The following is a 22304-nucleotide window of genomic DNA, read 5'->3' as shown; positions in this document are numbered from 1 at the left end:
TGGATAAACTACAGGTTTTTATTGCTTGTGAATTCAAACAATAGTTTCTATTTATCTATCAAGACAGGTCTAACTACAATCAAATAATCAGAAAAGCATGCAAGCTCAATTGCAAATTTGACGGTTTCTTTAGAATCCAACTGTCAATTACAGTAATCCAGGTGCAGTATTCCACAGTTAAATGAAATTTGCAATGGAGTGAACCTTCATTTCTAAAATTCTCTCTCTAGTTTTGACATTAAACTTAATGCTCACACACAAACTCTAGGCACCCCAACAGTACTTAGATTTCTAAATACCCAGCAGCATTAACCCTTATGTATAAATAAACTCTGCCAACCAGCAGCCTTAAAATAATCAAATGGAGATAACATAGCTCAGCCAGCAGACAAAAACAGAGAAACTCCCAAAACAGCAATTAAACCAGCAGCTACCTCTCCAAGGTGAGAATCTCCAACAGGTCCCTTGGTCTCAGGATTGACTATAATCACTTTGACTCCAGGCAAAATCTAAAGGACACAACAAGTAAAGTGGGTAAATCAGTTCATGGACTTCTGCCTGTAAGTGTCCAAACTACAAAAGCAGTTAGTTCACCTCTTGATTTTTGTGAGCATGGGTTTCACCTTCTGTGGAATGTGTGTATACCTGTATGTGCACATCTATGCAGTATATTCAGAACTGACTAATGTTACAGCAAGAATGCATTAATGACTCTCAAGGTCCAAGCAAGTGAGGGATTCTGGGGCTGTAAATTCAGGACATCAGGGGTTAACTCCTATATGTTTTTTGAGAGTTTGCATAATGAAGTCTGCCCAGACCACTTGGAAAAACTGTTTCTACTGCTGTTACTTTATTTAAGCAAAGGACTAACAGCCACTGCACATCCCAGTGCATGCTGCCATCCAGGATACAGCAGACTGCTTACAGAACTCTGATAAAGTGAAAACATTTACTGTAAAATAGAATCAACCCCTCCTGCCCTCACCCTCAAATTGTTCTAGTGCACTGCAACATGGAAACTGCAATTAAAGTTACAGCAAAGCCTGCTATTAGAGTGAAAAGAAGACTTCAACGTATGTGGGGTTTCTCTGCACCAAGGAGTTAGTTCAATGATCATCCTTCTCATGCCATACTGCATAACTGTCTTAATACAGATGCCTCCCTGAACTACAAGTTCACATATAAAATGTTTCTGAAGGACACAAACACGCTTGGTCACATGCTCTGTGTGCCAAGCCATTAGGGAAGTGGATGTGAAATTACCTTCCCAGATTCCGAAAGCAGCAGGCTCTGTGGAGCTCCCCTCTCTACCAAACGGACTCTGAAGGGGAAAAACATTATTATGAAAAACAAGAACTTCATCTACCATCTACCAAGAAGGAATCTCATGGCCAACACAGTGTTCTCCAGGAGGTTATGTAGAGGATGAATAATAAATAAAGTGCAATGTAAATACACTGTACCTGTCATGTCTTAAGGATTTCAGATCTACGTACACTGTGGTAGGGTCAGGCCCAGAGGTTCCCTACAGATTAACATTAAAGAACATGTTAATATTTTCTGTTCTAATTATATGGCCATGAATGGTAATTAATATAAAGAGTAAAAACCATACAGAAGAGCACATAGTTATATGAATAAAAACCCCCAAAACAATCAACCACCCCCACTCCCCACACACACACAGAGCATTACTTTTTGGACACTGACTCCCTGGTAATGGTCCGAGCTGGGCTGTTTGTTTAGTACAAATGCGGGGTGTGGTTTGGGCTCCTGGAGAAGTGCCCTCACTTCTCACCCACCCACGCTAGTCTCTCCATCTCCTGCTCAAAGAACGTCACACTCTGGCCCTTCCTTTTAGGGTTTGTTTCTCTTTATTCTGATTTCTAGTAACTCTTCAAAGAAAAGAAATCAGAAAATACCAAACTGTTTCAAGTCTCACTTTTTAAACGCTCAAACAACAATGACAAGGCTGGTGCTCAAAGCCATTGCATTGATAAAGACAAGCTAATCCATGCCCCTGCCAAGGCAGGAGCTCTCAAATATTTCCTTATGCCTCATACAGATGCCAGAATTCATCTTCACATTTCCCACCCCGGCAGCTGCACCAGAGGGAGCGCTAGCATAGACAGGCCACCAGCTGATACATCTGTTCTGAATGCTCCAACCATCGCTCTTACCCGTGGAATGGTAATGCTGGGAAACTGGAAAAAAATGCTGGAATAGATACAACCTTACAGTTGGCCACACCTTGAGAGTAGGCCACACCTTGAGAGAAATTATCCCATGGCACCACCCCTTCCATTCATGACTAACATCCCTGTGGCAACTGCAGTTATTTCTTACATGGAAATGCAGAAGTTTGGAAGTATATCAAGTGTTTTTAGATTCTTTAATGCAATCTGGCAGCTGGAAACAAGGAGGAACTGCCTGCATTGTGTGCTTTGCTGCTCTCCACAGAGCACCAGTGAGTGCTTCTCAGACCAGAGTTTGAGCTAAGTTAACAACTTAGCAGTATGTGTTGGTTATGAAGAGTTTGCCAATTCAGAGCTTGACAGAATCTGGAAACCTGGTGCCACTGACAACATAATGGTCATCCACATTAAATACCCCTTTGATACCTGTAAACAGATAGCTACGTTGACTCTTGACCCAAAGGTGGTGCTCACAGCACGGGATGACAGGCCAATGTCTTTGAAAAGTTTGGAGAAGGACTGGGTGAGAGAAATTCGTGGCCGCTCTTCTGCAACCACCACACAGGTCCGGACACATGACAGATTAATTCCTCTTGCCTGTACAAACATGGTGCAGATACAGATAAATGCAAACAATTGCTGCTCTGCCTCTGACAAACAAAGCAGAGTCCCACAGAAGACTGTTTGCCCCCTCCTCCACACCTAATCAGCAGGAGACGACAGGTCCACAAGTGATGGATACCTCCCATTACGCCACTCATGATATATGTACCTTATTGTGTCCCTGTTGGCAGGCTATCAAATGTGACTCTGATCAGGCAGCCCAAAAAGCATAAATGGAATAACAATATTTTCAATTCTGCTTCCTATCCAGCTATAAGGAATACAGTTCTCTGCATTTCTGTAGTACCTCATCCCTGAGTTTAACTAAACCTCACCACACCCCTGCTGGGTAGTTTAGGATTATCATCCCCATTTTACAGATGAGGAAATGGAGGCATAAGTGGGTGAAGTGACTTGCTGAAGGTCACACTGAGGCTACAGCAGAGCTGGGCACAGACCCCTCAGTTATGTACTCTAATCACTGGAAGACATCACTGCTGCCCCATAATTAAAGAAAAATGGACAGCACTACCTATGTGATTGTGGATATCATGCAAAGTATAAAATTTCAGAACATTTTGTACTGTCAGTGGTGCAAAATTCAGTGGTGACTTTGTAGATGGAGCACAAAGCCAGTTTTAGGAAAACAGATGCAAGTAGTAATCATAAACCTTGAGCATATTTATTTTTTCCTCCTGCTCTTCCAGAGAGTCATGCTGCTGCTTAATGGCTTGGCCAGCAGATATGCTGTATCCTCAGCTGGCTTAGAGCCCTGCAGCAGGCTGATGGTATATAGCTGACTATTCATGCAGCATGATGCTGCTGCTACTGCCTCTGCCTTCTAAGGTTTGCTCATCTCCATTTGCTTTAGCACAAGACTGGGTACCAACTTTTAAAGTCAGTGTAAGATACTGACAAAGGTTCTTACCTTTAACACTTCGACCTGATTTCCAAGTCCCTTTGTGCACAACTCCATGACTGAATAGGAACAGAAAGTGTCCCTTATTTTGTGCTGACTGACAGTGGAAAGCCAGAGGAAAAGATTGGATTCCAACTCCATAGGCGGAATTAAGATGGACTGGTGACCAGAATACACGCTGCCATGGAAGATTAGAGAGAGAAAGATTTTACTATAGAAGCTGGTTAGCATTAAGTTTGTTTTTGTTATTTTTGATCACCGACACACAGTGATGTTAGGACCAAACGTAGGTAATGGGATTCCATGTCTGAGATAATTTGATGACAACACTAGTGCCCATCTCCTTTACAAAGTGCAGCAACATTGTATTAGTAATAAAAACGTCTTGTAACTGAGAGTGGTGCACACACTTCCCATTGCCAATGTGAAAGAGAAACGCAGGCCCCCAAAATACATTCCGTCGTAATATGTAACCAACAAAGAAAATGGGAGAAACTTTCTAAAACCTTTGAAAGAGTTTCTAAAAACTCTGAAACCTTTCTAAAGCTAATCTCTTGCAGTGCATCTACATGTTAAGAGAAAAACAGCCACACCTGGATAGATCTTAAAACCAGAAGGGAAGGGGGTCATGTAATTGAGCATCCAGAGCCAGATCCTGAGCTGGTATAAACTGGAATCATTCCACTGAAGACAATGTAGCTGTGTCAATTTATACCAGTTGAACATATAGCCCTACATTTCCTATTTTAAAACCAATCAGTATCTTACCCTTTTGTTTTCATTCCAACTCATACCTGCAAAGGCACCAGAGCGTAAAGCCAAGTCCGCAGTAGGGATCAAGACAAATGGCAATCTGCCGAGAGGAATAGAGCTCACACTGGAGCTTTATCGCCCTGCAAAGAGCATTCACTGCTGAGTGGGACATCTGTAACAAAAGACAGAGAGGGAGAGATACAGTGTTGAAATCCAAGAACTTAGGAACAGGATTTCTCTGAGTCAGCTGGGTACAGTGAAATATGGGCTTGGTTTCCTTACAATGCTACTCCACAAATTAACTACCCTTATCACACGTGGTGAGTGCAAAACATTGTGGAATCTTCCACACAAAACTCTGTTTATCTTAGATCATTAAAGCATGTTATAAAAGGAGCAGCAGTTTCTCACTGTACACCTCCCACAGCATCTGAGCCCAGCCAGCACCCCACACCAGAGCCTAAGGGCTCAGTTTTTACTCCTGTTTCTTTCACACCCTCTTCTCTGTTGCCAACTGCCAGAGCTACTCTCTGCTTTCAGTGGAGGCCAGTGAATGCTGTTCCAATAGTTCACTGTTAGCTGAGACTGCAGAGCGATACCATCATCATTCCCTGTTCACCTAAATATGCGATCCTCCATCAGCCTAGGCACCTGAAATCCTGAGGTTGCTTCTGGCTCAGTCTTCCTGCATGGCAGCCCAATGCAGAGCTGCTTTACCAGCCTGAAGCCAGATTGTATTTTTTGGATCTGCCAATATGTAGCTTTAATCTCCCAGTTTATTAACTGGGACGAGTGATTTTTAAATTAAATCACAAGAGCCACTTTAAAAAACAAACAACAAAAAAGATTCACCCAAAAAAAGGTTATATGAGACCTTCCTTCTCAGCAGGTATTACTGTACCTTCACTCCTGTAAGCATGCCTGTCGTGGACACACTAAAATCTAGGTATGCCAACATCTCTGGTGTGGGTGGTTTATAGATCTGAGGTAGCCGCTTTCTGGGCAAGTCATCTGTGTGGGTAAGAAACAAAGTCTTATGATTCTGTTGTTTCTGAATTGGGATTCTCATTGATGATGGAACTTTCAATGACTAGGATGAGATGAATGCAGGAGAAGAGCAAGCCTTCTCGATAATTAGCTGTGGAATTACCTTCCACAAGAGTGACCAACATGTCTCACTGCTTTCAGGAGGAAGTGCAAGGGCCATTTCTATGTCAAAGCTTTCCCATTAAAAAAATCTATCTGCTCTTGGAAAGGAGGAGAAAAGAGAATCTAGCTGTGTGTGGGAACCCTATTCATTTGGACTGTAAGGTGCTCTGATACCACTCTGAGGAGTAAAGGGTGGGGAGATTCAATCGATGTTGCGAGGCACTGAATCAAATATGTAAATGTTATCAAGATATTACACGTCATGTGCCATTCAGTGCTTGTCCTCTCTTCTGAAACTGCCAGTCAGTGTTAACTATGACATGGATACCTGTCCTGAAGCCACTAACATCAACTGGACTTTAAATTTTACTCCCATGCTATAATTCTACATGTGGCTCAGCTCTGCACAAGGAACAATTAGAGTTTCCAGGGTCAACCAGGGGTTAGATTACAAGGCAATCCCAGCCTTGTCTCTAAACACTCTTTGTTCAAATTATTTCAAGAATATTCAACAATTTTTAGTCTGAAAGGGGCTAGAAAGTCTTGAGACACCCTCTCTGTTCCATCCGGAGTTGTATCCTTCCCACAAACTGCTTTCCTCATTCACAAATGTCACATCTCATAATAGGGGACTGTCAGCACAGCTCTCGCCACCCCCCCCTTTTTTTAAATTGTATGTGTAAAAGTGTAAAGCTGGGTGCTGCTGAACCACAGTCTCTGAGATGCTTTTTCTGAGCAGTGAAGCCCCCAGGGCAGCCAGTCAGATAGTGTCTGTATTGGCAATGCCAGAACCCCTTACAGAGTCAGAATCCCTACATGCAGCTTCGAAAATCTTGGAAATACTTGGCAAAGAGAAGTTCTCACCTGTGTCAATGATGGTTGGCCAGGTTTTCACATCCACAGCAGCAGCTGCCTCTCTGGATTTCAGTAGTCTCATTAAGGTCTGAGTTGTGAGAATGCAGGCAGCTTTGCTGACCTAAAAATATAACCAATGATTACTAGAATGTGAAAGAGAAACACGTGGCCTTTCAAGCCCCATAACTAGTGGAGGTTGTGGGTATGCTTGTGCAATGCACTTTCACCACCTGTGGGCCAGCCTCCCATATAGTCTCTCACTAACGTCCTTTGCTATTCCAATCCACACCACCCTGCTCAGCCAAGACCTCAAATTCATACTAAAATGCAACGTGGCAAGATCTCTGGAAAGGCTGAGTAGGGATGTTATGTCAGGTGGGAATCTGACGGTAGCTCTCCCTCCGTATCTACAGAGTCAGCCTAGGCCAGTTACTGTAATTAGTAGGTAATTGGTAGACTGGCACTTGCCCAGTAGTCACTTTAAGATACAGTGTTGCAATAAGAAAGTGTTATTTACTCCTTCTGATAATACAAGAACTAGGGGTCACCAAATGAAATTAATAGGCAGCAGGTTTAAAAACAAACAAAAGGAAGTATTTCTTCACACAACGCACAGTCAACCTATGGTACTCCTTGCCAGAGGATGTTGTGAAGGCCAAGACTATAACAGAGTTCAAAAAAGAACTAGATAAGTTCATGGCCAGAAGGGGCTGGGATGGGTGTCCCTAGCCTCTGTTTGCCAGAAGCTGGGAATGGGCAACAGGGAATGGATCACTTGATGATTCCCTGTTCTGTTCATTCCCTCTGAAGCACCTGGCATTGGCCACTGTCGGAAGACAGAATACTGGGCTAGATGGACCTTTGGTTTGATCCAGTATGGCCGTTCTTATGAATTATTAGGTGGTAACAAGCCTGTGGGTCACATAAGTTAGCCTATTCCTGTTACCATGTATTTTGCAGCAACTTGTGTCACCCCTGTAACAGCCAGAGGCAGCAGTTATACTGAATTCTCATTTATTAAAAAAAAGTCATACAGCTAGAACAGTTCATTCTGACGCGAGAGGGTGTTCTAATATACCTGCAGCCATGAAAGATAGCACGAGAGATTTCATTCTTACTACTCTCCAGATCCAAACACCAGAATAATGGTGCCCCATGCTGGGCCCATAGATTGCAGCTTCCCATTACTCACATCTACGATCATTCGCACAGTGGGCAGAGTTGCAGTGAGGTTCTGAGCATGAGGTGGTCGAACGGTCACAGGAATGCAGCCAGCATACAAACAGCCATGGAATGCAGCAATGAGTTCAATGCCTGCAAGAACACAAGAGGCTATCACACAAGTGCTGACTGATGTCCTCGGGACACTAACCTCTACTCCAGTGGTTCCCAAACTGTGGGGTACGCCCACTAGCGGGGCACAGAGGAATTTTTTGAGGTGTGTGGGGGGCGCGTTGCGCATACGGTGACAAGATAGCAAGTATGGAAAATCGGGATGGGGGTGGGGGGTAATAGGTGCCTGTATAAGAAAAATCCCCCAAAATCGGGACTGTCCCTATAAAAATCGGGACATCTGTTCACCCTAGGTGCATGGCAGAGCCTGGGTCGGCCCCCACAGGTGAGGGCTGAGGACCGGGCTCCACCCTGCTTGTTGATGTAAAACATGGCCATGGTGTTGTCCGTCAGAACTGCTACACACTTACCTTGTAGTCGGGCCTGAAAGGTCTGGCATGCTAATCGCACAGCCCTCAGCTCCTTGATATTGATATGGAGGGTGAGCTCGTCCTGTGACCACAGGCCCTGCATTTGGAGGTCTCCCAAATGCGCAATCCATCTCAGAGCTGACATGTCTATTACCAGTGACAAGGAAGGCTGAGGGCTGCTGAAGGGGACTCCTTCACACACTGCCGGGGGTCGAGCCACCATTGAAGGGACTCAAGCACCTGCCCTGGCACCATGACCACTGAATTCAGGCTGTCGCGTCCCAGGCGATAGGCCGAAGCGAGCCACATAAGTGCAGGCTGCCATGTGGCCGAGGAGACTCAGGCATCCCCTGGCAGTGGTGGTCAGATATTGCCTGAAGCCTTGAATGACGTCCATCATGGCTTGGAATTGGGACTCTGGCAAAAGTGCTCTTGCCTGAACTGAGTATAAAACCACCCAGATGAATTATATTCTTTGGGTTGGTGCCAAGGTTGAGTTGTTCAAGTTGAGGAGGAGACCCAGTCTCTCAAATGTGGATCTGACCAATCGGACTTCAGACTCCACCTGCCCCCTGGTGCAACCCCTGAGCAGCCAATCGTCGAAGTAGGGGTAATACCCGCACCTGTCTCCGATGGAGGAAAACAGACATGACCGACACGCACTTGGTGAACACTAGGGGGGCTGCTGAGAGGCCGAATGGAAGGATTGTAAATTGATAATGTTTGTGGTCGACCACGAAGCGTAGGAATCACCTGTGTGCAGGCTAAATAGCTATATGGAAGTACGAGTCTCATGTCAAGGGTGGCGTACGAGTCTCCCAGATCCAGAAAGGGAATAACTGTGCCCAGGGAGACCATGCGGAACTTCAACTTTACCATGAACTTGTTGAGTTCTCGCAGATCTAGAATGGGTCTGAACCTAATCCCCAAAAGGGAGTAGGAAGTATCAGCAATAGTACTCCTTCCCCGAGGAACCTCCTCCACTGCTCCCATGGCAAGGAGTGCCCGCACCTCCTGGATAAGGAGTTGCTCGTGAGAAAACGGGGAAGGGGGGTGGGAGGGAGGGTAGGAGCAGAATTGGAGAGAAATATCCCACTTCTACCATACAGAGAACCCAACAGTCCGAAGTTATTTGGGACCAAGCATGGCAGAAGTGGGACAGACGATTCAAGAAAGATGGGGAAGGATCCAGAAGCGAGGCTGGTGCGCTGTCCTCAGGTGCACCTTCAAAAGGCCTGCTTGGAACCCATCCATGGTTTAATCGGGCCCTGGGCCTGCACAGGCAGGGGATTTGAAGGCTTTTGTCTTGCCATTCCTGCCCCTATAAAAGTCCTGCCTTGGCCAAGGAGGATAGGAGTGCTGCTGCTGAGGCTTGAAATGTTTACATTGGGTTGCCAAGGTGTGCATACCCAAGGATTTCATGGTAGCCGTGGAGTCCTTTAGGCTATGCAGCCTAGAGTCAGTCTGCTCTGTAAACAGACCTGCCCCATCAAAAGGCAGGTCCTGCATGGTCTGTTGAACCTTGGGCTGGAATCCCAAGGCCTGCAGCCATGAGCTACGCCTCATGGCAATGCCAGAGAACAAGGTGCATGCCACTGTGTCCACAGCATCCAGTGAGGCCTGTAAAGACGTCCGTGCCACTGCTTTGCCCTCCTCCCCTATCGCTCCAAACTCCTGCCTGGACTCTGTTAGCACCAGCTCCTTAAACTTGAGCATCGAGTCCCAGGAGTCGAAGCTGTATCTACTCAGAATTGCCTGCTTGTTAGCAATCCTGAGTTGCAACCCCCCCGTGGAATACACTTTGCTCCCAAATAAATCTAGGCGCTTGGTGTCCTTGGACTTAAGACGCTGGGGCTTGTTGTCCCTGCTGCTCCTTTTCATTTATTGCAGCCACCACCAATGAGCCAGGCTGCGGGTGTGTGAAGAGGTATACGTACCCCTTAGATGAGACAAAATACTTCCTCTCCACACCCTTCACGGTGAGAGGGATGGAGGCCGGGGTATGGTCTTAGCATTGGCCTGTATGATCTTGATGAGGGGTAGAGCCACCCCTAGCGGGCCTTCCGGGGTCAGGAAGTTGACCTCCAGGTCCTTCGACTCCACCACCTCCTTGGCCTACAAGCTCATATTTTGCGCCACCCTGTGAAGGAGGTCCTGGTGGGCACGCCTGTCTATGAGGGGCAATCCAGAAATGGAGGTGTCTGCAACTGCCTCCTCTGGGGAGGATGACGAGGAGGCTAGTGGGGGAACAGGGTCCTCCTGATCCTCTTGGTCTCCAGGGGCTTCCTGTTTCGCTTCTGTGTTGGAGCCAATCACACCTGGATCAGGCTCAGGAGCTGAGGTTGGTTCCAGGGGAGGTAGTGTGACCGGTACCTCCTCTGCACCCCTAGGGGTGGGGCGACTGGCTGATGCCTCTGGCACCCGCGGTTCAGAGGTTGCTGAATGGGAACCTTTGGATTGGATGCCCTGGGCCTGGTGGTACGCCCATAGGGTCCAAAATGGCCACTGTGCAGGCCATGACCCTGCCCCCACGTCAGGCCTGACTGGTGCTGGCCCCGCTCTGAGTATGTAGACCCTGTCTCTGAGTCTGAAGATGGGGACTGTGATGGCCAGGGTGGTGCCGAGTGGAGCTGGACTGGAGAGCAGCACTGCAAGGCAGGGGAGTGGCATTGTGATCTGGAACAGTGCCGCAATCAGGATCTGTGCTGTAATGCTGACTGGTGCCGAGAGTGGGACCTGCAGTGTGACAGGGATAGGCATTGTGATAGGGAGCAGTGCCACGACTCCACTGGTGGTGCTGAGGGATGGAGCTTCGCCAGTTTGCCTCAAGACGGTGCCTCACGTTGCGGTACCGTACCGGAGGCTTGGCTCGAAGGACCAGGGACTGTGGCACTGTCATGGTGATTGAGTATTGACAGGTCTCAATACTCAAAAGGTGCTCAGGGTGGGTGGCAGTTCCACCTCCTGAATGACCTGGCTCGGAGAGTCCAATGGCACCAGACTCGACAGATACATAATACAAGAACTAGGGGTCACCAAATGAAATTAATAGGCAGCAGGTTTAAAACAAATAAAAGGAAGTTCTTCTTCACGCAGCACACAGTCAACTTGTGGAACTCCTTACCTGAGGAGGTTGTGAAGGCTAGGACTATAACAATGTTTAAAAGGGGACTGGATAAATTCATGGTGGCTAAGTCCATAAATGGCTATTAGCCAGGATGGGTAAGAATGGTGTCCCTAGCCTCTGTTCGTCAGAGGATGGAGATGGATGGCAGGAGAGAGGTCACTTGATCATTGCCTGTTAGATTCACTCCCTCTGGGGCACCTGGCATTGGCCACTGTCGGTAGACAGATACTGGGCTAGATGGACCTTTGGTCTGACCCGGTACGGCCTTTCTTATGTTCTTATGACAGTCCCCCTTGCGGGGCCAAAGTCGATGGTGCGGGCTCCAAAGTCTTCCGCCCTGGGTGCTCCTCTCTGGGATGCGCCCCATTGGCCAGCTCTAAAGGGGTTGGTCTCTAAGTTGGAGATCCAGTCTTCCCCTGCTTCTGGTGCTGCTTCTGCGTCGGAGAATGGGACTGGGACTGGGTCAATCTTGACGGTTTCGGTGCCAGGTAACGGCGGTGCCGTGGGTCTCTCCCAGAATCCTTCTGCGGTGCCGCTTCTACCACTGCCGCTGGGGCACTGCGCATTGATGAGCTCGGTGCCGGGTCTTGCCGTGCTGGTGTAGGTTGCGATCTAAGTGCCGCCTCCATAAGGAGCTGCTTGAGGCAAAATTCTTGCTCCTTTTTTGTTCTGGGGCGAAACTCCTTACAAAGCCTGCACTTGTCCACTTGGTGTGCTTCCCCCAGACACTTTAAGCAAGCCTCGTGAGGGTCACCCACTGGCATGGGCTTATTGCAGGACTTGTAGGGTTTGAACCCTTGGGACTTAGGCATACCCCAAGTCCCAACAGGGAATGCGGTTCAGGTGAAGGGGAAGACACCCCTACTCCCAACAGCTATCTGCGGTAACCGAAAACATTAAAACTAAACTTAACGAGGCTAGGAATAACTGTGAACTAAACTAACCTGAAAGGTCGGGAAAACGAGGAGAGCTTGCTAAGCAAGTCACTGCAGTTCCAACGACCGTCACTGGCGATAAGAAGGAACTGAGGAGGCACCGGGTCTGCAGGGTCATATATTGAGCGCTACGAAGGCACCACTCCATGGGTGCTGCTAGGGGAAAAACTTTCCAACAACTGTGCACACGGCGCACACACACCTAATTTAAATCGATATGAGCAATCACTCAAATAAGAACAACTCTACAGAAAGCCATCCTGGCAGCTAAGTCACAGTAAATAAGACATTTCTATACCATGACTGAAAGGCAGACACCTCTGGGGTGGAGAGTAGCCACCAAATGGCATGCAGAACATTCCCACAGGAGTGAGGTCTCAATACCCTAATGTCCACACGGAACAGACAAGACCCAGAAGTCCCCCTTGGAGTAGAGACATACCCCTTTCTCCATTAGATCCAATGTGGCCACAATAGTATTTTCAAATAAAACTTAGAGAGAGTATCAATGGGATCTTTGACATCCACAGGCAGAAGACTTGAACTTCTAAGATTTCATCTGAAAGGCCAAGACACAGTAAGATACACAGAACTCAGTGCATCTGTCGGAGTGAAGTCAAACTGAGCCAGCCTTTCCAGGATTCAATACAGCCTAGGGATGCCAAGCCTGATGCTGAGACCCCTAACACACCCAGTCCCTAGGAAACATAACTACTTGATGTTAAAACCAGATCAGTTACTCAACAATCCCAGTGTGAATGCTGCTCAACAGTTTCAGTCTTACAAGTTTTGAAAGTTGGATTAATAGGTTGTTGTGCATTTTCCCAGTGCGGATTCTGGCCAGCACCAACATGACCTTACCAGGAGGATAGAGCAGCACCACGTTGTCTCCTGCATTCAGATGTCCCTTGTCATACAGAACTGATGCAATTCTCTCTGCTCTCTTGTGCAGCTGGAGGCAGGTGGCTGTGCACACAGGAGTTCCCTTGAAAGGAGAGAGAAGGGTAGTGAATGAGAGCTGGGACAGCACAAGTCAGCTGCACAAAGGGCAGCACAGATGAAAGTTTATACAGTCTGAGTCAATCCATAGCCATTAGCTACCATGAATAGGTTGTGGGTGCCTGATGGGCCATTTATCCAGTGTTTAATGTCACTGAAATGCATTGAACTGACCCTACTCCTAGGAAATGTCACTTATCAGGGATTTGATTCAGCAGGTTCTCCTGCACTTACTGTGCTATACAAAACACAAAACACACTCAAACTGAACTTCTAAGGTGGTGCAAGGGCTGATGGGACCTGCAGACTCCAGGTAGTTTTAAAACAAAGTGAAGCAATTGTTAAAGAATGAGCAGTATCTTCTAACATCTTCAAGTGAAAAAGGCTTCCAGTTTTGAAGAGTTAAATTTTAAATAAACCCAAGCCTTAGGCTGCATGTTAAGGTTTATACACTTCACCTTGTAGGGGACGGACACGGACACGGACACACACACACAATTACGTGAAGGAGCATGAGCCAGGAAAGTTTATAGAAACATCATTCTGAATGTAGAGCTTCTAGTCCCACTTCAGGCAGCAGACTCTAATCCCTACTGTACTTATATAGGGGCAGAAAAGGGAGAGATTTCTGCCTTTCTCCCTATGCAGGGAGGAGGAAGCAGGGAGAAGAAGAGACCAAGAATTTAGCTTGGCTCCTGAATGATCCTCTGAAAAAAGTTCTTTAAAACATAGGAGCAGCAGCACCTTGACTCTGGTCATTGAGTGGTGGCAAATTTATGATGCTAAACAACATAAAGAGATGATGCTGTGAAGCTAATGAAAACTTTCCACATCAGTGTCACATGTCACCTCTATAGTTACAGTGGCCATGACGACACTTTCATCCTGATGACCAAGATGCACCCCCTCACCTGAGACCCAACACAGCCCTAGACTGTGGCAAGCTCATAGCCTCTGCCAAACCAGCACCGCACGATCATCTGAGCCCAACCAAAAAAACATACTAATCTGTACCTTGGCATTTAGAAGAAGGAAGAGCGTGTGATCAGGGGTTGCTTGAGCTCTCCATTGTAACACCTCCGTCAGGAACTGGTGCTGCAATGAGAGACAGTAGTGAGTGCCAGCACAAGTGCTCCGAGATGACAATTTCACATCACCGCTCCATGTTTTATTCAACTGGGGGGTGAAATGCTTTCCCACATGCTGGCCACAATAAGCATCTGGCTGTAGGGATTTACCTTTCTAACTAAATCGTTGTCTTCTATTTGTCCAAGGTCCCTCCCAGCAGCCTGAGCAATGCGCTTCCCAGCAACCAGGTTCCCCACCATCACAGAGGCAGGGCCAACACCTGTTGGCAAAGAGCAACCGCATAGACTTGGTAAAGGATGGAAACGTACAGACACACTGGAAAGAACCATTTTATATTTTACAGTCTGCAGGGCAGCCGTGCAGGCTAATGGTTAAAGCAGGGAGAAGATGTCAGAGCTCCCAGCTCTGCCAGTGACTCAATGCATGACCTTGGGCAAATCACTTCACCCTGGGACAGACTCATTTTCTCCCACCTGAGAACTGGAGCTAACAAAACTACCGCCACCCCACAGGTTTCCCCCACGGGGAGATGCCAAGTGATCTCATTACAGAGTCAAACTGCTGGGGGAAAGAGGAATGCAGAAACTGGAAACATCCTAGTGAGTCACATGCATGTTAGACTATCATAGGGCTGCACAACTGGGGTTAAAATGAAAGGGCATAGGCTACCTTGCTTTAAGGGACCCTGTGAGACAGGCTAAGTGCTGCATCAAACAGCTCAGAATTACAGCATATAACCTGAGCTACAAGGAGGTGATGCTAGCCTTAGCCTCCTGTAGAGCAGTCAAGTGGAATGAGGATGAGTGAGCAGAGTGGAAGGCTGCTCCCCAAGACCAGGCTCCTCTTGAAGCATGGCTGCCACAAGGGTTGTTGAAGAGAACCCTGGAAGTGCAGAAGAAATTTCTTGCCGGGCTACCAGTCTCTGCTTCAGAGGTCTCCTGCTCATCAGGGCAGCGAGCCTTACCTAGGATGGGGTTTGAAATGAGTTCCTGACACACTGATGCACCAATGGCAGGCCTGGTAGGGTCACAGTCTCACTGCAATCCCCAGCAGCTAGAACACATCTTAGCAAGGAGAACACGAGTGAAGCCATTAGCCTAATTTTCTAGGCCTGAGGCAAAAAGGCTCAGAGTCTACCCCTTGCATTCAAGAACTTGTCAGCATTCCCCAGGTGAGAAACACTCTGCATTACCTGGTTGTTTCTGCCTGGGTTTTGGCAAGTTGGTCACACATGTGTGCGGGCACATGAGGATGTTACACGGGTGGAGCGAGCCCTCCAAAAAGTGCTGTTTGGTTTGAGAGATATGGATCCCTCCGAGAGGAGTTTTTGGCAAAGAGTTGGCTGGTACCAGAGCAAGACAATACACGCCCACTTGGTGAATGCTGTCAATTGCCTAGAGATAGAAGAGAAGAAGTTGCTCAACTGGGCAGAAACTAGTATTATTAGGTGTCCTGACAAATTCCAGGAGCTTTTCCTGCATTTGTAAGCTCATTGGCTGCAGTGACCATCACTTTGTTCTGTATTTGTACAGTGTTTGGCACAAAGGGGTCCTGGGCCATGTCTGGGAATCCTAGGATCTACTTTCAGAGTGGTAGCCGTGTTAGTTTGTATCAGCAAAAAGAATGAAGAATACTTGTGGCACTGTAATACATACAAATAACATCTTGTTTGTAAAAAACAAATCAGAACATAATACGTCACTCACTTATGGGCCATAAGCAAATGCCAGGAAAAGGCAGTGCACAGCTTTCAGAGCAGCAGTGTGGGCCTGCTTGCCTGAGTTACCAAGTACCTGAAAATTGGATGTTTGAAAGAAGTCTTCTTGCTGCCCCTCAGAGCTTTATCTCCTGGCTACCTGGAATGAGTCACTGCCCTCTGCCTTCAGCAACACACCTTGAATACATTACCTGGACATAAGTCCTATAGCTGTAGTGTAAACAGCCCATGGAGAGAGTGGCAGAATGAAGCAGGCAACAGGCTAATATCTGGTTGCCTTCCCTGGTCCCAGGTACCAAAACCAACAAGGCAGGAAGAGCACACTACCCTAGCCAGACTATAAACATGGGCACAGTGGAATGCTAGGAAATGAGTAAGAGCCTGTTAATGTCCCCTCCTTTACAATCCATCCGAACCACGGCACCAACTTTTGGTCACGAATGACTCAAGTCTCAATCTGTCGAAAGCTGGTGACTCATCTGTTTCTAGTGAGTTTAGGGTTTATTTTGCAGACTCTTCAGCCCTGGAATTAACCATCAGCCTCTGCCTCTCACCAGTATTCACACATTTTAACATATTACTCAGATCAGTGTATGTTCTCCCATTGGTGAATATAGCTAACCTGTAAGGTTCTCAAAAATTACTCTCTCGCACAAGCAAAAACTCCAAAACCAGGATTTGCCACTCATCCTGCACACACCATTTTCTTAAAACCCAACTGTTTTGGATGTTTTACCTATTTTCAGTTCTCAAATGGTTCCCAACACCTTACCGCTGCAATTGCTTCTCCGCTGATAACAAGTGCATCTTTAAAGAAGAATTGTTCTTAGAGCGCCAGCATGATCTATGGGGCTAGGAGCCAGAGACCCTTGAGTTCTAATCCGGGTTCTCCTTTGGGGCACTGAGAAGGCAGTTTCACTTTTCTGTGCCTTGCCTGTGTAACAAGGGTAATGCTGATCTACCTCATTAAGGGTTGTATTAGTTTGAGCCTCTGCTGCCTTTCCAGGACCTCTAAGACACATGGTCAGGACAGCCAATGCACAACTTGCCATCTTGCTGCCAAGAGGAATTGTGATGATGACCAGAAAGTGGCATCCGTCTGAGGCACACTAATATCATCTGAGTTGTCCACATGCTGAAAGGGGGTGGGGGAAGGGAGGAGGTGTGCACACACAAGCCCAAATCTCTCACCCAGACAGCTGGGCTCTTACCTGCAGCACTCGGCTCATCCACTGAAAACTGTCCTCTTCAGAAGCATCTGGCCGCTGCTCTGCCACCACCACAATCCTCTCATCGTAGAACACAGAGACTGAAAACACAGCAATCCTGGGGGAAAGAGAATGCGGATCGGTAGGAATTACCATGCCACTTCCCTGGGAACACTGAAGTCCTGGAGATCCAAGGAAAGAGACTGTCACTATGCACTAGCTAGGGAACACCTTCAAAAGCTCCAGGGGCAGGGGAGAGAGGAGACAGTGAAGTTGAAACAGCAGCAAACTGGGAAGGTAAAGGTCATATTGGCCAGGGAAGCAAGTACTCCTACTCCATAGAGAAGCTTCCTACATGCACACCAGAACTCTATTCTCCTGCTCCACCCATCATGTTGGCTAGGAAGTTTAGATTTGAAATTAGACAAAGGTTTCTAACCATTAGAGGAGTGAAGTTCTGGAACAGCCTCCCAAGGGAAGCAGTGGGGGCAAAAGGCATATCTGGCTTCAAGACTAAGCTTGATAAGTTTATGGAAGGGATGGTATGATGGGATAGCCTAATTCTGGCAATTGATCTTTGATTATCAGCAGGTAAGTATGCCCAGTGGTCTGTGATGGGATGTTAGATGGGATGGGATCTGAGTTACTGCAGAGAATTCTTTCCTGGGTGCTGGCGGGTGAGTCTTGCCCACATGCTCAGGGTTTAACTGATCGCCATATTTGGGGTCGGGAAGGAATTTTCCTCCAGGGCAGATTGGCAGAGACCCTGGAGATTTTTCACCTTCCTCTGCAGCATGGGTCACTTGCTGGAAGATTCTCTGCAGCTTGAGGTCTTCAAACCACAATTTGAAGACTTCAATAACTCAGACATAGGTTAGGGGTTTGTTATAGAAGTGGATGGGTAAGGTTCTGTGGCCTGCTTTGTGCAGGAGGTCAGACTAGATGATCATAATGATCCCTTCTGACCTTAAAGTCTATGAGTCTAAGTTCCCATTCCAGCCTCTGCTAAATGTTAAACATGCCAGGATAGAGAAGGGTACAATTTTTCAAAGCACCTAAGTGAACGAGCAGCCTAACTCCTACTGGCCGTCACTGGGATGTGACATCCTTTTGAAAACTATCCACAGCAAATATTAAATAAAATCCAAGATCTCTGGGTAGGAGATACAAACCAACTGTTGCAGGCCATGAGCCAACCACTAACTATTGGAGCTCTGGAGGAAACATTCACTAGAGGCTGTTATCCCAGAACTCCCCACTGCAGGGTTTCTTGCCCGTCCCTCCGAAGTAGCTGGTGCTGAACATTGTCAGAGAAAGGATACTGGATTAGACAGACCCCAGGCCTGATCCAATGTTGCCACTGCTATGGAGACTGAACAGTGAAGGAAACATTTTCTATGACTGAGGTCAAAAAAGTAACCAGGCAGTAACCAGGCAGCACACAACATGACCACCCTGTCATGTTTTATTACGAGACACAGACAAAGCTTGAAAAAAGAGCTGGGTTTCATTACCACTAACCTTCCTCTGTAGACTGTCTTTATTGATTCAACTGCTAATCCGGTTGCAACGATGTCATCAGCATTGTGTCTGCGCCCACTAACTGTCAGCAAGCCATCAATTTTTCCAACCACAAACACCAAGCTACCCTGAAAGGTAAAGGACACAGATGCTCAGATGCTTTTGCTGGTTCATGCATCTTTAGTGATTGCTTTTGTGCACTGTTAGATCAAACACATTTGTTAAAAATAGATTTAACAGCACTTTCTTTTTAGATTGGATTCTATGAGAGAGAATTTGGATAAAATCACCTACATTATTCTAAAACTGCACAAGTGTGAATCAATTATAGAGCCCAAACATTATAGCACTTTTGTGCTAGAATTGGGAAACTTCAAATTTTGTCTGTTTTAGCTTATGAAGAACTATGGGCTGATTTCTATCTTGCAAGACGACAACATATTTCAAAATTTAATTTTTTTTTATAAACAGATGATCATGTCACAGGTATTTACAGTTTATTTTGAAATGCCCTCTTGAATAGTGTGGGCGTGGCCAAAATCAGAGCCACGAAGCTGAGTGATACAACTATGGGATTGTGAAAAACTTGAAAGAACTTTGCCTGCTACTGCTCAGTAAAGCTCAGTGGTTTGGCACATAACTCCTATAGTAAGGTTGTGTGAGGGTAAGGTATTGGAAAAACAAGTTACTACTGGGGCAAGCAATCTCAGTAACCCGCCCCAACATTCACCTTAAATTAACAGTTTGTTTTGGTCACTAACTGCTTTTCTTTTAGGCATTTGAAGCCATTACTTTTAACATCAAGATAAAACCATCAATCCAAGCACCAAAGTTATATGACGTACAGGTCCAACAAACCCCAGCAAGCCTGAGCGGACGAATGGCACGTCGCCCACTGGAGAACCAGCCGAGTTGACAGGGATAACCTGAAACAGAAGACAGGCTACTGAAGGAGTTGATTCTCTCGTCCTGGGATATACACCCCCCCACACCCTTCCTCATCAGTGTGCTGCAGCAGGAGTCACACTAGATGCAAGTGAATTTTGAAAAATAAATCCTCTCTAGTTACTGGGTTTTCCTCTGTAAAGTCTCAAATTACCAGCTATAGCACAGTGTCCCCTTGGAATGAACTTCACTTACCGAATCCTACCTCTGACATTAACTGAGATAGACAAATCACTATGCTGCCAGAAGCCTAGATAAAACACCGATTTCTCTCTCACTCTATATGCAAGCTATCTGATACCATGAACTGGAGTAGAGCAAACACTGGATGTCTGATGCTCCCATTCTTGCAGGAAACTAGTAAATTTATCTGCACTAGAAGCTTTCACTGTTGTCATTGTTGCTGCAGGGTGGGAAATCATAGCAAAAAAAGGAGTGCAGGCAATTCCTAATTGTAACAAGCCTTCTAGGTTTCAGAGTAGCAGCGGTGTTAGTCTATATCCGCAAAAAGAACAGGAGTACTTGTGGCACCTTAGAGACTAATAAATTTATTTTTCCCCATATATAAAGCCCAAATAGTAACACTTTATTAGTTGTTATAGAAATCAAAAGGCTCTGCAAGAAAATCAATTCCGCACTGAAGGCGGAAGGTGAAAGCCAGCGACACAAGAGAAGGCAAAAATCTACCATATGATACAGACCTCAAACGTGTTCTTTGTCACCCCAGTCAGCCCATAATACATCATCCCTCCTGTTCTGGAGCTAACACAGATTTCACCAATCTCATCTGTTTTACAGAGCTGAGGAGATCCATCGGGTTTCACAATGCACATCATTCCTAGAGCAAAGCACACACCATTACACAACTTAACAAGCAGTACTCAGGGGCCTTTTTTTTTTTAAACCACCTGACACATTTAAGCATGAAGAATGATTAACTTTTTATTAAGTAGTGGCAAGCAGGAAAATATTGTGAATCCTGCAGCTGAATATGCATGGACATTTCATCAGGGTACTTTAAATTAAAGGCTTCACTACCAACCTGTGGGCCACGTGGATCAGCTGCAAATTTTGCATTGCCACAGAGCATAACATAAAAGAATATGCTACTGAATTTGCCTGGGCCTCTGGCAATAACTTACTAAAGATCAGGACTTCCACTGAGACAAGACTTCCACGCAAGGATCTTACAATTCTTTACAAACACTAGACCCTCCAACCCCCTGCGAAGGAGCGAAGTATTCTGTCCATTTCACAGACAGGTAAGATGAAGTGAGGAAAAGCTAAGCAGCTGCCCCAGCAACTCACAAATCATCAGCAGAGGCAACAACAGAAACCAAGGCTGAGATTTTCAGAGCTGTCTCAGGGATCTCAATGCCCAGTTGCTGTTTGTTTTAAATGAGCATTGCATGTCCAGAACCCATTAGATGGTTTGAAAGTCTCAGCCCCAGAGGTTCACTCTCAGCCCCTGCCATCTGCCAAAGGGTGTTTATGGAAATATAAGGTCCTGTGCACTCACCTCCTGGCATCACATGGCCAACATCCTGTACCGTGAGAGCAGAGTTTTTATCTTCAGTGTTCACACGAATAACACCATAACTTAGCCCACTCATGGACAGGATCGCTCTTCCAGGCAAGGGTGCCCCAGGGACACCAGGCCTTGAAGGAAACAAACGGACATGCTAAAACATCAGTACACATGACATCATTAGGCCTTGACACGGAACACATCCTCACAGTAACATAAGGATGCTTTTCTGGGTTCTTATATGTATCATTTTGCGACATGTAATGAAATCCCATTTCACAACTGAATTAATTTGGGGGAGAGTAAGAGATACCAGCTGGGAGAGCCATGCTCATAAGTGAGTTGGAAAAGCTTAGTACTGGGCCAGTGCAAGCATTGGGAAAACCAGCCAAAAGCCCTGTGGAGTAGCTCTTCCATCTGGCCATCAGGGTAATCTATTGTAGGTGCCAGCTCCTGGGTTGGCTGATTATTGCTTTGTTTACTGCAGGGAGGGGCAACGGACAGGAACAGAGCATGAGAATGACAGCTATACTATCGCAGAGAAGCACAGCCCCACACTAGCTACTGATGGCAAAAGTGACAAAATAAATGCCTGCTTCTCCCAGGCGCCACTCTGCTACTGGCTTTTAACTGCTAGACAAACAAGAACAAAGACTCATAGCTTTGAGAGAGAATTCTTCAAGGGCCTGATTCAACCAAGCGCTAGAGTTCGTGCATCACCATCAACATGCAAGAAGCCCCACTGAAGTCAATAACAACCACTGGATGCACGTGAACAAACATTAGCTGGGATCGCCTAATATAGCACAATTCACAACACATGGAAACACGCTCTGCTAATATTTAAAGGGACACTGGCAGGTCTTATATGACCCAAATATTTAGGCTGAATAAAATAAAAGCTAGGACCAATAGAAACATTTCCATGATTTGTCTTTTTTTATTCCAGTGGAAACAGTTTAAAAAACAAAAAACTCAAACATTCCTCCAGCTCAAGCACTGCAAGGGCCTAAAAGTGAAACTAAAAAACTGCCAACAAAATGGAAACAGACTATTCC

At 46.3% G+C, this 22304-nt stretch overlaps 1 protein-coding gene across 2 annotated transcripts in view; it reads right to left on the bottom strand.

Moving 5' to 3' along the window:
- The window catches only part of DIP2B (disco interacting protein 2 homolog B), a 123194-nt gene that overhangs the window by 9125 nt on the left and 91765 nt on the right, over positions 1-22304 (bottom strand). For both annotated transcript variants that reach the window (XM_044994780.1, XM_044994781.1), the window contains exons 18-35: positions 21238-21377; positions 20420-20556; positions 19619-19699; positions 18774-18901; positions 17256-17370; positions 15520-15721; positions 14477-14586; positions 14253-14333; positions 13101-13224; positions 7667-7788; positions 6484-6595; positions 5372-5481; positions 4512-4642; positions 3727-3895; positions 2622-2792; positions 1464-1525; positions 1264-1321; positions 435-509 (exon numbers count right to left, since the gene is read on the bottom strand). In XM_044994780.1, coding sequence (XP_044850715.1) covers positions 435-509; positions 1264-1321; positions 1464-1525; positions 2622-2792; positions 3727-3895; positions 4512-4642; positions 5372-5481; positions 6484-6595; positions 7667-7788; positions 13101-13224; positions 14253-14333; positions 14477-14586; positions 15520-15721; positions 17256-17370; positions 18774-18901; positions 19619-19699; positions 20420-20556; positions 21238-21377 — 2128 coding nt within the window. The remainder of the gene's footprint in view (positions 1-434; positions 510-1263; positions 1322-1463; positions 1526-2621; positions 2793-3726; positions 3896-4511; positions 4643-5371; positions 5482-6483; positions 6596-7666; positions 7789-13100; positions 13225-14252; positions 14334-14476; positions 14587-15519; positions 15722-17255; positions 17371-18773; positions 18902-19618; positions 19700-20419; positions 20557-21237; positions 21378-22304) is intronic.

This window comes from Mauremys mutica, chromosome 20 (genome assembly GCF_020497125.1).
Source record: "Mauremys mutica isolate MM-2020 ecotype Southern chromosome 20, ASM2049712v1, whole genome shotgun sequence".
In the NCBI taxonomy this organism is placed as follows: domain Eukaryota; kingdom Metazoa; phylum Chordata; order Testudines; family Geoemydidae; genus Mauremys; species Mauremys mutica.
The sequence above is the reverse complement of the archived record's forward strand: the minus strand, read 5'-3'. Positions and strand labels throughout refer to the sequence as shown.